The sequence below is a fragment of the Lissotriton helveticus genome, chromosome 3_1, assembly GCF_964261635.1.
Source record: "Lissotriton helveticus chromosome 3_1, aLisHel1.1, whole genome shotgun sequence".
NCBI classification, from domain to species: Eukaryota; Metazoa; Chordata; class Amphibia; order Caudata; family Salamandridae; genus Lissotriton; species Lissotriton helveticus.
Genome location: NC_136061.1, coordinates 1,955,719,963 through 1,955,735,426, shown reverse-complemented (window position 1 = coordinate 1,955,735,426; position 15,464 = coordinate 1,955,719,963). Strand labels below are relative to the sequence as shown.

Sequence of the window (15,464 nt, the reverse complement as noted above, 5' to 3'; positions counted from 1 at the left end):
AACTCAAGAGGTTTTGCTAGCGCATGCGTACTTCGTACGCATGGCTAAGGCAAAACCTAAAAAACGATACTTCAAAATTGGCATTTGGTGGAAAATGTTGATGACTCTCTAAAAGAGAAGCCCTTATTCGCTTTTAAGAAAGATCAAAGCGTGGCAAATCATCTAGTGAGAGCAGCCATGAAGAAAAAAGAACAACCAACAGTCTGCTCCCTCTTAGGATTACCACCTGTACAAGGACATCACAAATGCGGCACCTGTACTTGTTGTGCAAGCACAGAGGAGGGGACCCTCTTCTCACATAATTCGATCCACTGGAAACATGAAAAATTTACCAATTGTAAAACACGTTTTGTTGTGTATGGGATAAAATGTCCTTGCAATAAATTATATATTGGTAAAACAAGCCAAGAAATCCGAAGCAGAATAAGTCAACATAAATCACGTATTAAAAATAATGTAAATACTGCGCCATTGGTAAACCATTGGATGTCTAACAACCACACGATAGAGGAATTAAAATGGACAGTCATAGCTAAAATTGAGAAAGACCAACGTGGTGGCGACATTGAAGAAAAATTGGCACGGCATGAGGCTCTACTAATTTTAAAATTCAATACAGCCATTGACGGATTAAACGAAATGTCAGAAATCTACCGGCTATAAGAAAAGTGCGGTTTCTAAATTGGAGAGGTGTTCCATGGAATACGTAATCAAAAACGGCGGCACTGATCTATCCCTTTATGAAATTCTGATCGAGGCAAATTTCAATGAGCATCTTCTTCCGAAAGGACAAGACTAATTCAGTTTTCACCAAACAACAAAACTTCAAATTCCTTCCCCCCCCCTCTTGCCCCCCCCCCCCCCCAGGAAAAACGAATCTACTCTAGAATTTGCACAGAGGGGAAACAACTACGAATCCCACAACTCCCTGCAACCAGGAAGCGGCAGGACACGCACAACGTCAAATTGACAGCCAAGCGTGGCGGCAAGCAGTCTCGACCGACAAGAGATCGAGATAGATGGCGGTGTCCTCCGTTCTGCTGCACTGATCGGGCAAGTCAGGTAAGCTCGGATATTGAGCACAGAATAGCAGCGTCAGACGCTGAGCCCGCGGGGATGGCTGACTGACCCTGTCTCTTTATCCCTGACAGGCGTTACCGACGCGCGCCTCAAACAACCAAATTAAAACCCCAGGTTGTGGATCCCGCCGTCCTCACAAGTAAGAACAAATCTGTTCTAATTCCGTTCATATGTCTTGCTTTTTAAAAAATACGACCATGGGACTCTGACACACATCAATTATTCCCCCCTACAGATTTTTTCTCTCTCCTCGAAAAATAGGCTGAGTTGAATGAAAAGCCTGTGAGTATTCTTTCACTTCAGTGTATTTGTTCATTTCAGTGGGTCTTTACTAGATGGTTGCTTAGGTTGCTATAGAGACTAAGTAGAGTTTGTTATTGTTCTGGTTTCAGATTCCAATCCCCAAGAAAAACGAGCACCTTTGAGGTAGGAGCTAAACCCTTTTTCAATATGAGAAGAGTTAGAGGGAGGGTCTTCTAGCAGAGTGACTCACTCCTCTCCTTTTGCATTCGCAGCTACGTGGTCCTGACGAGATTTCCCTTAAATCATTGGGTCATCGAAACGCGTAGACCTTTGTTCTACAGTATTAGGATTTCTATTTAGAAAAAAGAAAAATTCTCCTAAATTCATTCCTTTGCTGTTTATTTTTGCAAATTGTGAATTGTAAATATTTTGTATGAACTAATGTACAGCTTTTTCATGTTTGTTGGTTGTGTCTTAGATAGTATGGTGTAGTGAATGACTGTGGTGTTGTATGAGAGAGTTCAGAGTGATTTAGGCAATATTTTTGTATTTTATAAAAACGTGTTGAAATATATGTTCATTGAATTTTGTGAATTAAAGTGGATTCATTCTGGATAAAAAAGTATCCTGAGGTGTACTGTTCAATTCAGTAGACCGAGTGGTGATTTCTAACCCCCTTTAAAAATAAGTGGCAATACTGGTGCTTGTTTTTGGTTCTTCAGTTTAGTGAGGCTTGTCCTTATTGCCCGTGAGCCCAGACCCAGTTCTTGGTTATAGTTTGCCATGGAGGCGCAATACAGTTGTGCCATTGGAGTGGGGCAAGAGGTTGCCTCATCTCATTATGCTGAAGCAGAACCAAGCATGCCTTTGCTTGTTTATTTAGCATCTGCCACAAAAGCAGCAAATTTCAGCTTGGACGTCCTACTGGAAATTCACAAACTAGGACAAATAGAATTAAATCTGCATTTGCCCACTGGAAACGAAGGGAGGAGGTCTGATAAATCTCTTTCAGAGCTTTCTGGAAAGGCATCTGCTTACTGAAAGGTGCAGTAGTTTATATCTGCTGCTCTTCCCACAGCTAAGGTTCACACACAACAAGATGGACACAGCACAAGACTATTAAGCCGCAATGGCAGTCTCAAGGTGGGAGAAATCTGCCTAACCTCTAGCATGTGATGACTGCTGATGCTGAATAAAGCTTCTCCTAAGTCCTCATGGCACCATAAGAAAATATTCAGCAGAGGTGTTAGTCTCCTACCTACCCCTGAGGAAAGGATCAGCCAAGAATATCTTTGTTTGCAGTAGAAGCCTTCCTCTACAAGACAAGATCGTAAGTTCTTAAGATAAGTTTGTGAAGAAAAAGTTACTTTCCTACGGTAACACGCTTTCTGGTAGAGCCTTTATCTAGCTGCAGAGCTCTTACCTTTTGAATATTCCCAGACGTCTGACTGGATATGGAAACTTTTCAGCAGTACCTCTGTGCACCAGAAGGTGGCACCATGTGGCTCCGCACTGCTGCCACTCCCCTCCGGAAATGAAGTGCAGGGCCTATACAGGCACCACTCCTGCACACTGACGTGAGTTGCTCTCGCGGCTGTCCAATCCCCCTGACCCAGAGCTCCAACAGCAAATTGGTAGACTGTGTGCCGATTCCTAGACTTGGAATCAATTAATGGATAGAGTCCAATCACAGAATGTAGAGGAGAGAAGGGTCGGTGAGGATTCTGCGGCTAGATAGAGTCTCTATCAGAAAGATCGTTACTGAAGGTAAGTAACTTGTTTTTCTAATAGAGAATAGAGAATATTCTTCACTTTTTAAATAGATACCAAAGCAATACCTATTCTTACATGTAATCGTGAATGGATTCAAACAAGAAAGTCCTGTAGGACCGAGCTGTCAACATTCTCTTCTTCGAGAATCGGACTGTCAAGGCAATACTGCTATGTGAATGTATGGGGGAACGTCCACTTAGCAGCCTGGCAAGTGTCCAGGAGAGGGACTTTGCATGCCAATGCAGACATAGCCTCTTTAGCCCTGGTGGAATGAGGATGCTACCAGAGGCGGCCTTTTGGACAATGCGTAGCAGATCTTAATGAAAAGCACGATCCAGGAGGAGATAGCTCTCTTCTGCACTGCCTTGCCTTATTTCCCTCCAAAGAACCCCACTAACAGCTAATTGTCCTCCCTGTGGTCATTTGTACGATCAATGTAGAAGCTCAGCGCTCTCTTGGTGTCAAAGTAATTGAGTTTCTCATCCTCCTTAGAGAATGAGGTGGAGCATATGACACCTGCAGGGTGATGCTTTGAGTGGTACGGTGCAACAACTTTCGGCAGGAAGGATGGCAGAGTCCGCAGAAACAGCTTGTCTGGGAAGAAGGAAGTGTATGGTAGATTGACACAAAGAGCCTGAAGCTCATTCACAGGCCAAGGTAATGGTAATGAGGAACATAGTATTGATAGTAAGAAATTGTAAAGAATAGCGGTGAAGCAGCTCGAATGGAGCACACATCAGATAATTCAAGACCAGATTAAGATCCCATTGGAGCACAACAAAGGGAGAAGCGGGAAACATACGTTGGAGCCATTTTTAAAAATCGCCTCACAACTGGTGATTTAAAAAAGTGAGGGGTGATCTGGCTACTGTAAGAAGTTCAAAAGGGTAAAAAGATAACCCTTAAGTGTGCCTAGAGCAGAGCCTTACCAGGGAAGAGACAGGACAAACAATAGAACAGTAGTATCCTTGCCTGGGGGGGGGGGGCGTTTAATCTGGCGTGCGGGGCACCAAGCACAAATTTATCCCAAGACAGGTGTATACATTTTTCGTTGAGGGACACCTGGCTGACATCAACCACCTCCAGAGGGAGGTCGAAGGTGTTCAGCTGTTGCTGCTCAATTTTTGAGCGTGAAGCAGAAGAGTGCAAAGGTCCAGTTGCAGAAACACTAGCATCTCTGGGTGGGAAAGAAGAGGGGTCTGCTGCTGACTTAATCGCGGTCTAGCAACCACCACTTCAGATCATTTTCAATCTCCTTCGAAATCTGGTCGGAGAGGTTCCCTTAAAGTTGGACCCCGGGGCTTCAGATCCCACTGCAGAGCCCACATATTTCACCTGGAATGCTTGACCAGCAGGATGCAGAAGGTCATCAGTTCCAGGAGCCTCAGAGTCAACCTCACTAAAATCCAACACGAGGCTGAAACATCAGGATCATAGCCTGAATGTCCTGGACTCTCTTTCCTAGGGGAAAGGCACACAACCAAACCGTGTGCAGAAAGGATCTGATGAAGGGGAGCATCTGAGAAGAAGTCAGGTGTGTCTATGGCACATTAAATATTGAACGCCTACGATGACAGGAGGTTGACCGTAGGCTGCAGGTTTTTGACGGCTGTTTGGAGCAATCCCGCCATCAACAACCAGGCATCAAGTTAGGAGAAAACTGGCACCCTTCACCTCCAAAGGTGTGCTGCCACTACCGTCTTCACTTTCATGAACACCTGAGGGGTGCTGGTGAGACCAAAAGGGAGCACAGCAAACTGAAAATGCTGTCCTGCCACGAACCGTAGGCAGCACTGATGGGCTGGCAGGAAGGGTATGTGGAACTAGACATTCGGCAGGTCCAACGCCACCATCGGGTCTTCAGGGTCTAGGGAAGACAACACCTGGGCCAAATAGAGCATTTAAAATGTTTACTTCCGGAGAAAGGCCTTGAGTTGACACGGGTCTAGAATAGGCCAAAGACCTCCATTCTTACCTGACTCGACGTCCTGGCTCCGGACCTCTCCGTCACTGCAACCAGATGCTGGAACTCTCTTGCTCAACCCTGGCACTACCCACATGCAACATGTGAGCAGTGCCAGGGTTGGACGTAGCGGCCTCACACGGTGCTCCACAGCACCCTGGTGGCCTGCACTGTCTCTCAACCCACAGCTGGGTTGAGAGGTTTAAAGAGCACATGTGTGGCTGGTTGTCACAAGACAGCCAGCTAAAAAGACAGATGCACTTTAAACAGTGCACAGCCAGCCCACCCTCCTACCTGCTGAGTGATATGCTGGTCACTCAGCAGCAGCCCGCCCCTGTCCTGATACTCGACTCGGGGGAATAACAACTACGTCCTATTTCTAGCAGCAGAGCCCTCTCAATAGCCCGTTTGGCCAAAAGGGCTTGCACTTCCTGCCGCAAAGTGGAGAGACGGCTATCTGTCAGTCATTTAGGTGATATGGAAAGGTGTGGTGGAGAAGAAAGAAAGAGTAATGTGTAGTAGCCCCTGTGAACAATCTGTAAGACCCACCTGTCTGATGTAATTGCTTGCCAGCTCTGTAAGAATTGGTGGGTTCTACATTTCCCCCCACCCCCCTATCCCTGCAAGGAAGGTCGGAAAGGCCCAGAGAGTGAGCGGTGGCCCTGCTCTCCTTAAAAGGCTTGAAAGCAGAAGCAGCTTTGTACCCAAACAGATGAGTCCCATCAAAGGCCATATCCATCAGGGAGGACTGGGCATTGCTAGAGAACGCAGTTGATTGCAGTGTAACGCTGGTGCCTATGGCCCCGCCTGATGGAATTGGTGGTGTCCAAATCACGACGAATTGTGCACTTGGCTGCATCTCAACCATTTTGAATCCTCTGAGATAGAACAGGTAGAAGGTCTTCGGGGCACACCAGGCAGGACTTGTGCCACTGATCTTGTGCCACTGAATCCCAAAGGCAAAAAGAACAAATGATGGACGGAATGCTGAACAATGCAAATATTCACCCCAGTCACAAAGACCTGGGTTTAATACATTGTTATTTTGCTCACCACGCCACCCCAGTTTGGACCCAGCCATATGCAAATCAGTCTAGACCCTGTTCTTCAGGGAAACAGTCCAGCCCAAACTGCTAAGCGAGGTCCTCCCTGGACCAGAAACAAGCATCCTGAGACCGGATACGGCATATCACCACTCATTAGCTAGGCTAGCTTGAATCCACTGGCACAGTGAGCACGGGAACCCCAAAGGGCATGTGAGTAGTGTCCCAACAAACAGCTGTTGTTAACAGATCGGAGAGTCAAGCTGGTAGAAGAAAAGACACATGTGTTATGTTTCCACTTGCTTACATTCGCTATGAGTGGAAGTGGTGGGAAATGTGTTAGAATTAGAGCACCTGGTAGAAGCCTGCACCACTAGACGTTCTGGTGAGGGGTGCTGTGAAAGAAAAGTCGGGTGCAGGGGCAGAGTGATGGCCCCTGACAATCTGTTGATTGACTGGGTGGCCAGGAAAAGGTTTGGTCCAATCCCCCCAATAAGGTATCAGTTAGTGCCTCGTTAAATGGAAAAATGAGCTAAGAAGATGTTTGCCCTGATTGGAGAACTTCAATTAAGACATTGGTTTTAACCTCCAAGGTTGGGAGCTGGAGGTGAATTGCTTTGGCTGCTCTACGCATCTCTATGGCGTAGGAGGTGGATTCTAAACTTTTCTAAAATCTTTTAACAGCTTGGGTAGGCCCTGTCATTGTACTCTTTCACCTAATCATATTGAAGGCCCTTTGTGAAGCCTTAAATGTAAAGCTATGTTCGGTGTCCCACCAGAGCCTCCTCCTGCTATCACCCAGGTTCCGGTTGAGAGGTTCTTATTGCGCTGCTTCATTAATCCATGCACCCTGAGCAAACAAGCTCAGGAAACCCATGACCTGCTCATTGACCTCCAGCTACATTTTCTTTGTCACACAATTGTGGCTCAAAGAGTGGTGTAACCCGAACATAGCTCATGCTCTGCCTCCGGGATATATAATTCTTAGACAGGATAGAACAGAGTCCCACAGTGGCAGCATGGTGATTATCTTTTGAGATGTCCTTCAATGTCAAAGTTTCGATTTAGGCCCTTTGAAAGGGGCAGAAAGTATTTTTCTGGTGGACTCATCTATAGTCCTCCAAGTCTAGGCACCCGTTTTCTAGAACCATTAGCAGTCTAAGGTCCTCTTGTATTTCGCTATGTGACTTTTGCTTTGCTGGGAGATTTCAACTTCCACTTGAACTGCAACAAAAATTTGGAGGTAGCTAACTTCATCAATACCCTAAGCACCTTTGGTCTTCAGTAATAGGCCACTTTACCCACACATGTTGCAGGGTACACGTTGGATGGAATCTGCTCCAACAACCTCAATTTGATAGTTGAACCCCTCTCTCAGCAGGCCTGGTCAGACTATATGCTGATTCCGCTAAGGATCTGACTTGAACCAGTTGGCCTACTTTCCTCCTCTCAAGGTTTACGCCCTCTTAAGACACGGAAATGGGGTAAATTGTCATCTGGCCCTAATCTCCCTACTCACTTTTCCTCCTTCAGCCGACCTTGTCAGCCAATGTGGTAGAATATGCCTTGGCTTTTAAGTTTTTGATTATGGGTTATTCATCCAGTATGTAGTCAATTCTGCTCCTGCCCAGTGCCAGGGTGCTCCTCCAGGAGTGGCAGTGTGCTTTATAAGCAACACTTTCCTTCATTCATTCATTCCTTGGGGCTTGTCCCCAGGTAGAAAAAAGAGCTGTCTACGTGGAGGTATTGAGTCCCCTAGCCTCCTGTAAGACTTTGTACCAATTGTCATCCTGGTAGGGCTGAGTGAACTCACCACCTGGGTCATACTCATTATCCAAATCAGTCTCAAAAAGAAAAGCAAATGTAGAGTGTGTTATCGACCTTGTGGCAAGTCAAGTGGGGAAGCAGCGCCCCGGGAACGTCATGGTTTTTTGGTTGGGCTAGCATCAGAGAGAACAATTGTCGCTGTGTCTTCAGGTGGTGAAGTTGGCATTGGTGTTGACGTGCCCAGGGCTGGCATGGGTCACGGGACAAGAGCTGGAGGCTCGATAGGCTTGGAGGGTTCAGCTGGCACCATGAGCGAGCCTATGGTATCCCAGACGGAACGCATCTCTGCTCCTTGGCGCCCAAAAAGCGTGCCAGAGGTAGTCAGCAGGGATCAAACGAGCTGGAGCATGGATGCTCAGGACTCTCGATCTGACGTGGTGTGGCTGAAGGCCTGGGAAACTTCGATTGTGCCAGCAACAGCTGCGGAATCTGCTCTGAAGTCAGACAACTTCGGAAGCAAGATTGAGAAGAATGGAGCTGCCCCTGCATATGCCAAGGAAAATGTTAGTGGCATACGGGAGCAGAATCCCTCTTCGAATTCTTGTGTTTCTTAGGTTTACCTAAGCACTTGGAGCGGGAAGAAGACGGACTTCTGGAGAGGCTCCGTCAACTCCAGGAACAGAACAGAGATTGAACCTTGGACACAAAGCGTGACTTGAAACGGTCCAGGCTTGCATTCCTCATGTTTGGCAAAGTTAAGTTTTGACTTGCGTTTTCTCATGGCCTTCATGTTCATAGATGCCCAATTGCAGCAGGCCATGGAGTAGTGGCTCGACCCTAGGCACCACAGGCATACCTGTTACAGACATTTGTTTGTGATAGGCCCTACAGGTCTTGAAACCTGTTGCTTTAGGTGGTGACAGCCTTTGCACACTGAAGAAAATTTGGAAAAATATTACAGTGTCTCAGAGACAAGTGGGAGCTCCGGATCAGCATCTGGTGGTGCAGAAAGAAAGGAACTGCTGTAAGAGCATAAGATTGGCACCTATAAAGGCCCTGAGAGTCATTTCTGGAGCGGAATGGCATGAGTGCGGAGCAGCACAGCACCACCTTCCGGCACACAGAGGTCCTGCTGAAAGGTTTTCTGATTCAATCTGATGCCTAGGGAATATTCAAAATGTGAGGAATCTGTGGCTAGAAGTCTCTATCCCCCTATAATCAGTAATGCATGTACCAATATCATCCTAGGTACAGAATAGCTGTAGCCGCTGTAAGTGACATGTTTTGAAATGGGATGTGGCCCGAATAATTACGTGGAGCTGAGATTATTTAAAGCATTCTATCCATTACTTTTCGTATTCTTCAGTGTTTTCATTCATGGCAACCTTGGGCGTGGATGAAGTGTCATAATAAGCTTCGCGTGCAGAGACTGTCAATAAAATGACACCCTACAACTCACACAGAGGCTTTGTCAGTGATCAGTTGCAGGCTGGTTGGATACATGGAACATTTTATGTTGGGCACATTACTGTTGGGTCAAAATTCCACTGGTCGGAAAGAAGGGGGAGTGAGTCTACCAGTTACTATAGCTGCAAGCCGTTACTAAGAGAGAACAGGCACAGATGAGGTTTGGATGTGAAGTGTGCTCTTTGCAGAACCAATAATTGCAGCCGAGCCTTCGCCTCAGCCCCCAAAGTAGGCGCCATCTTCTGCGAAACCAAAGTACTCAAGGAGAAGAAAAAAAAGGTTAATTTAAGAATCAACCAGTTTCTAATTAAACTGGCACCGAGCGCTGGTTGGTTAAGTTTTAATCAGTTTCAATCACCTATTGATCAGGGCTGTGTGCGGGGAGAGGGGGAAATGAAAAGGAACAGGGATGGCTGGGGAGCCGTCCATCAGGGCCGGAGAGGCAGGCGGGCTGTAAACAGGCCCCGCGCCCGTCAGCGGAAGCAGTCCCCAGCACCCCCGCCGTACAGGCCCAGCAAAATTACTTTAACTAACAAGCAGGAATTTATCAGCTTCAGCCGGAATCAATGCGCTAATCGATGGCGACACTGGTTGTGTCTAAAGCGCTTGTCGGCAATTTGGGGAAATTACAGCATGTAAATGTCTTGTGCTTTAATTGAACAACTCAATCAGCTGGGGCGACGCTGGCTGTCCATGCGTGCGCCCATCCGTCTCTCCGGGTTTAAGGAGCCCTCTTCACCCCGAGCCAGGCCGGGCTGCGCAGTTCTTCGTGTATCCAGTATGCATGGGTCTCGCCAGGCCCTGCTTAGAGCTGGCCTCGGACTACCCGTGTGCACTCACGCGCTGTCAATAGTAGGGGAGGAGCGCTCGGAAGGTGGCGCTGTAGAGCCCCGGCCCTACTACTCCCATGACCGGGTACAACAGCATACCATCGGCCGCATTCTGAGGCTCGCGCTGCCCAATCTGACGCAAACGGCAACTGTACCCAATTTGAAAACACAGGTATCGCGCAAATTGCGCTAGCACCCGTGGGTTTTAGTACGCGCTGTTCCCTTCCCTCCACGTGCTTACCTGGAGGAATGTGTGCGTGTTAAACATTCAAGATATGGGAATACCAGCTCTAATGTATCAACGCATTTCCCGTTATACTTTGATATCACTCAATGTGCTGTAAACACCATCGCAAAAAATAATTTCTACACATTGCTCTCTATTTCAATTGAGAAAATTAAATTACACCATCGCAAAAAGCGTTTCTACACTTTGCTCTCTATTACTACTGGGAAAATTAAATCGCTGCAAAAAATAGCTGCGAAAATACCATTCCTGTGGGGGAGTGACAGTTTCCATGCAGTTTTGTGCCATTTCACGAGTGCACGTGTACTGAGGCCGTACGTCACTCCACACCCAGGATTGTCGGCTGTACTGTCTGAAGGGGACGTCTTAAGTCCACAACCCACATGCTTATACAGCATGGTCTTTGTAAATCACGACGCACCTGAGGGACGAGCTTTTTAGTCCACGAGGTGGTTAGGGCTTTTGACTCGAATACAATAGGAACCAAATAGGTGGCAAACCTATGGATAGCCAGTCTTATAAGAAATGTCTTTATTGTCACAGTACAAAGTAGGGTTATGAAAACGTGAACCCCCTTAGTGCCCAGCAGTTACCGTTAAGTGAGGACTCAAAGGTGTTCCATGCTCATTTATGCAGCTCTACTGAACTCAGAAGTAATCAGAATCACTACTGTATGGTTTACAAACGCTGATGAATGGAAGCTGTCCAGTAGCCACAGGTACTAGATTGTTCACTCTTTACATAAAGGAGTTCTGCATACTTCGACTCCCTCCCCGTACTCCAAATATTTTGGTGGCCCAGGAACCTCTGGTCCCAGGTAGGTAGTATGAAAACAGTAAGGCCTGCTAGGGATATTTCCAAACTTAATATCTAAAGAACCACAGGTTGAAGATGAGGAAGCATCTTACTGGTGCACGCTTGGGGATCATTTCTGGGATCGGGTCAAGGGGCAAAGAAAAGGGGGCAAAAAGTAAGGTACCTGGATTCAAGAACTAGGGGACTTTTTGGTGTTTCCAGACACTGTCGCCACCCAACAACGAGGGTGTTAATGACATTCTGTAGAAGGTACAGCAATAGACAGGGTGTCTGTCTCTCTTTAAGGACCGGAGGTGCATGTGGGGGAATAGAGCCCGGACCCCACAGCATGTCCCCCGCCCCAACCTCAAGCAATCCCACAATCAAACTAGCCACTCTAAGAGTGTGGGTAAAACGGCCATGTTTAATAACCATCAAAACATTCATAAACATGAAAAAACATTTTTAAAATTCACATTTAAAATTCAATATTCACACTTTTAATATTTACAAGTATTATAACTGATCATAACCACCGGTAATGCAATAACTACTTACTCCAGCACCAAAGGGTGCTCTGGCTCGCATCCCCTATCTGAGAACCACGCAAGGCGCAACCCACCTGCGTCCTTGAGCGGTGAGCCCCCAGCCCTCGGTCCTTGTCCGTCATTTCCGGGGGCCCACCCCTCTACCACCAGACTGCCAAGGAGGTTCGTTTGACCTGGCGCCCTTGCCTCCCCAGCCGGTGTCCCCATTCTCCCTGCGGAGAGCTTATCGTCTCTCCCCTCAGTGGTGGCCTCAGGAGTATGTAAGCAGGTCTCCCGTTAACCCTGAAAATCAATGTTCTGTGGCCTCTTTTCCGCCATTCACCCTCATAACCTACCCCCAAACCACTAATCTCAGGGACAGGTGGGTGGGAGATCGATTCCGCTCCACTGGTCCAGGGGTCAAAAGCGGGAAAAGAGGAAGTACAGAGGTGGACCTAGGGGCTAAATAGCCCCTAGGTCCCTAATTTACTCTGCTCCGGCCGGATGCGAGTCATATGTGACCCGGAAGCACTTCTTCCGGCCTGTAGCCAACCGGGCTACTGGACCGGACTATGGGGGTGTGGCGTGGGTCCGGGTGGGGAGGGGGGTCTGACCCTAAGGGCGCACTCGCCGAGATCTCGCGCTCTTCAAAGACAATGCTACCTTGTTGGCAGCGATAAAAGTAAGCCTGGAATGCAGGAACATTGCTCACAATTGGATCGCATGCCTTTTTTAGTGTTTGGTAAATTTCTGTTGAACTGCCGGAAACATTTCCCCACTGTCACATGTCCCTCGCTCACCCTGTGTTAATAGTCTCTGGGGGCAGTCAGTCAGTCTGTAGACTCTTGCTAGCTCTTTCAGATGGGAAACTTCTGATTTTTCTAGGCAGCTTTTCAGCAGGCAGCACTCAGTCCCTCGGGCAGTCACTATCTGAACCCAGCTGGGAATGAGGCAGGCCTCTGAAGTTCAGAATCCCGCAGAGCATCAACATTCAAGTATCACAGAGTAAGGTGTTCCACAGCTTCTAAATGTAGCTATCATAAGCATTCATTACATATTTGGTTTTTAAGGGAGTTGAGCAAGAGCCCAACAACAATCAGAAGAACTGCGTCCTTCAAAAATCATGTTGCGGGTTAATCACGGGTGCAACGCATGATGTGTTGGCTCTCCTGTAAGCCCACACCTGGTATAATAACGCCTGCAGGATGAGGAATGTAGGCAATGGGAACAATGAGCAAAGGGGCTTATGTAAGATTAAGAGAATACAAGGCAACCTGGAAGCAAAACCACAAGAACAAAGACACAAGGGGAACAGCCTCACTTGCCTACAACTCTCAAGCAAGGGACTTCCAAACATGCAGAGTCCATTTTGTCTGCACGTACACACACCGTATATGGCGGCCCTAATGGATGTAAACAGGTTAGGCGAGGACGAGGTTCAACAGATCTCGCATCTAATGGTACAGGTAGAGTGGTTGTACCCAACTACATTTAATCCATATTACTATCAGTCAGTGACTCACCTATTACTCGTTATGGAGGTAAGACTCAAATGGTAAAAGGATGATCACTACAAAATCTTTGGCCAAATAGAATTCAGCTGGGTAATATCTTAAAACTAGCACATGTGGTCTTCAGGTTAACAATGATGACAGGGAATTTGGATGGAAAAAGCAAAGTGTTGCAGCATGATCATGGCGCGAGGGACAACAGGTTTATCTTTGCCACCTTCTGTTTAGCAGCACATTTGGATTTAATGCTGCTTATCTTGTAAGACACACTGACTTATAACCGCTCCCACTTCAGCTCCTGCTCCCTCCTCATTTCATGTCATACATCAAAAAGAAAAACTGGGAGTAAATTCTCCTCTCACATTCTCGGCTTCAGTGTTTCTCTTGTGGTCAGTAGACATTGCTAGAGCGAGAAACCACCCCTCACCACATCAACAGACCACACAAAACAAGCAAAGGCTGCAATCTATTTCTTACAGTAATGACACACTGAACATGTGCTCACTAGGAAATCACTACTCTTGGCCACTCATTTAGATTTCTTCATCTTCTTGGTCCGCTAGATCTGCTGCTACACCGCAACTCTTGCAGGTCCTCCGAGGGTTCCATTGTCTCTGGAACATGCCTTCACTTCACAGATAAACTTTTACCAAGCAAGTCCTTCCAAGCCCCAGACAGAACTCTCCTAACTTAAACCCGCAGGATCCAGCATACTCTGCCATCTGGGAACCACCAGCCAGTTCCACACGTCTGGTAAAGTGCAACTCTTGATCTAACTTGCCCAATACTTCTAGTATTGATTTTGTTTCAGGAGAGTCAAGAGGGGTTGTTCTCCAGTCATCACAGGAGTTTCCTTCAGAGTTTTGGAGCTCAGCCAATGAGAGGAGAAGGTAAAACGGGGGGATTTCTCTACAGTAAAACTGGGGAAATGGCTTGGCCTGACATAGTACGTGTACTCAAGCCACACATCTTGTAAAAAGCCATTCCTTAATATGAGAGTCGGCTGTTGGCAAAGGCTCAAAGGGCTTCAGGAGAGTCACAAACTCAGACTTTCAGCCAAGTGAAAAGACCCTACTTCCTTAGCATCCATTCCTCGGATAGGGGTGAAATGCAACTTTGACCGGATTACCACTCGCAATTGTGTTAATGATAGACCCTGGGTAACAGGCATTTCAGTAGCCAGGAATTGCTCTACAGAGGCAAGTGGTTTTCACCCACGCGCATGCTTGACTAGCGTTCGTGTATGGTTGCATTTACACCTCATAGGTCTGTTTTTGGTTAGTTCTAGAACTTTCCAGCTTTACGCCCCGGCTCTCCCCCTCCTTCTCGCTCCTGCTCTAATCTCTTTACAGTCACTCATTACATATGCAAGGCTAATTTACTCAGACACGTAACCAGTGTACAAAGAAACAATAATATATGCTCGGAAGGAGCACACGCGATGATACTAAAACACTTGTCTGACAGGAAGGTACAGATGGTAAATGCCTCTTGGACTTATCCGTGAATTATGCTTCTCAAAAAGCAATTTAAGTAAATCCCTGGAAGCTGCAGCGTGCGGTGCTCTCTCCCCTACCAAACAGCCTCAGTGCTGCCCGTCAAATGCTGCTGCAGAAACACAGGAGGGAGTAAGTGAAAAACGGTACTGTAGGAACCAGGAGGAGAGTGAAACAGGAGGGAAACACCAGCGACAAGGAGAGAGACACCAAGGTGAGAGGCGGGAAGGGAAATACAAGGAGCGGGAAGAAGGGAAACAGCAGGAGACACAACAGGGAAGAAACAAGAGGTGAAACACCAGAAGGAGAGGGCAGAAAGGGAGACATCCCTCAGGGGCACAGGTCGGAGGGTAGGCAGCAGCTGCAGAGGTTAGGGTGGCACCAAGGGAGAAGACAAGAGGGGAGATATAGGAATCCGGCCATCAGAAGACGAGACCCGTGGAGGAGGAATGGGGGGAGAAGAGGCTGAAGACAATCGGCGAGGCACCAGAAGGAGGGAGAGGCGGTTCAACCAGTAACAGAGAATGAAGGGGAACACTTCCGGTGGAGAGGGCCAGGTTGGAGGACAGGTCAGCAATAGGGGAACACTAGGAAGGCAGAAACAGATGGGGAACTAGTAAGCGGGACAACAATGGAAACACTGGTGGAGCAACTTGAAGACAGGCAGCAGGGGAGACACGTTGAGTCACACCAGAAGAACAGAAAGAAGAGACAGCATATGG

General features: G+C 47.3%; 2 protein-coding genes across 3 annotated transcripts in view; both read right to left on the bottom strand.

Annotated features, from left to right (window-relative positions):
- The window catches only part of MAP2K5 (mitogen-activated protein kinase kinase 5), a 1,262,070-nt gene that overhangs the window by 798,270 nt on the left and 448,336 nt on the right, over positions 1-15,464 (bottom strand). The gene's annotated exons all lie outside the window — the stretch shown is intronic.
- The window catches only part of LOC144825355 (uncharacterized), a 72,621-nt gene continuing 60,653 nt past the window's right edge, over positions 3,497-15,464 (bottom strand). Inside the window, exon 3 of the mRNA XM_078684146.1 lies at positions 3,497-3,690. Coding sequence (XP_078540272.1) covers positions 3,497-3,690 — 194 coding nt within the window. The remainder of the gene's footprint in view (positions 3,691-15,464) is intronic.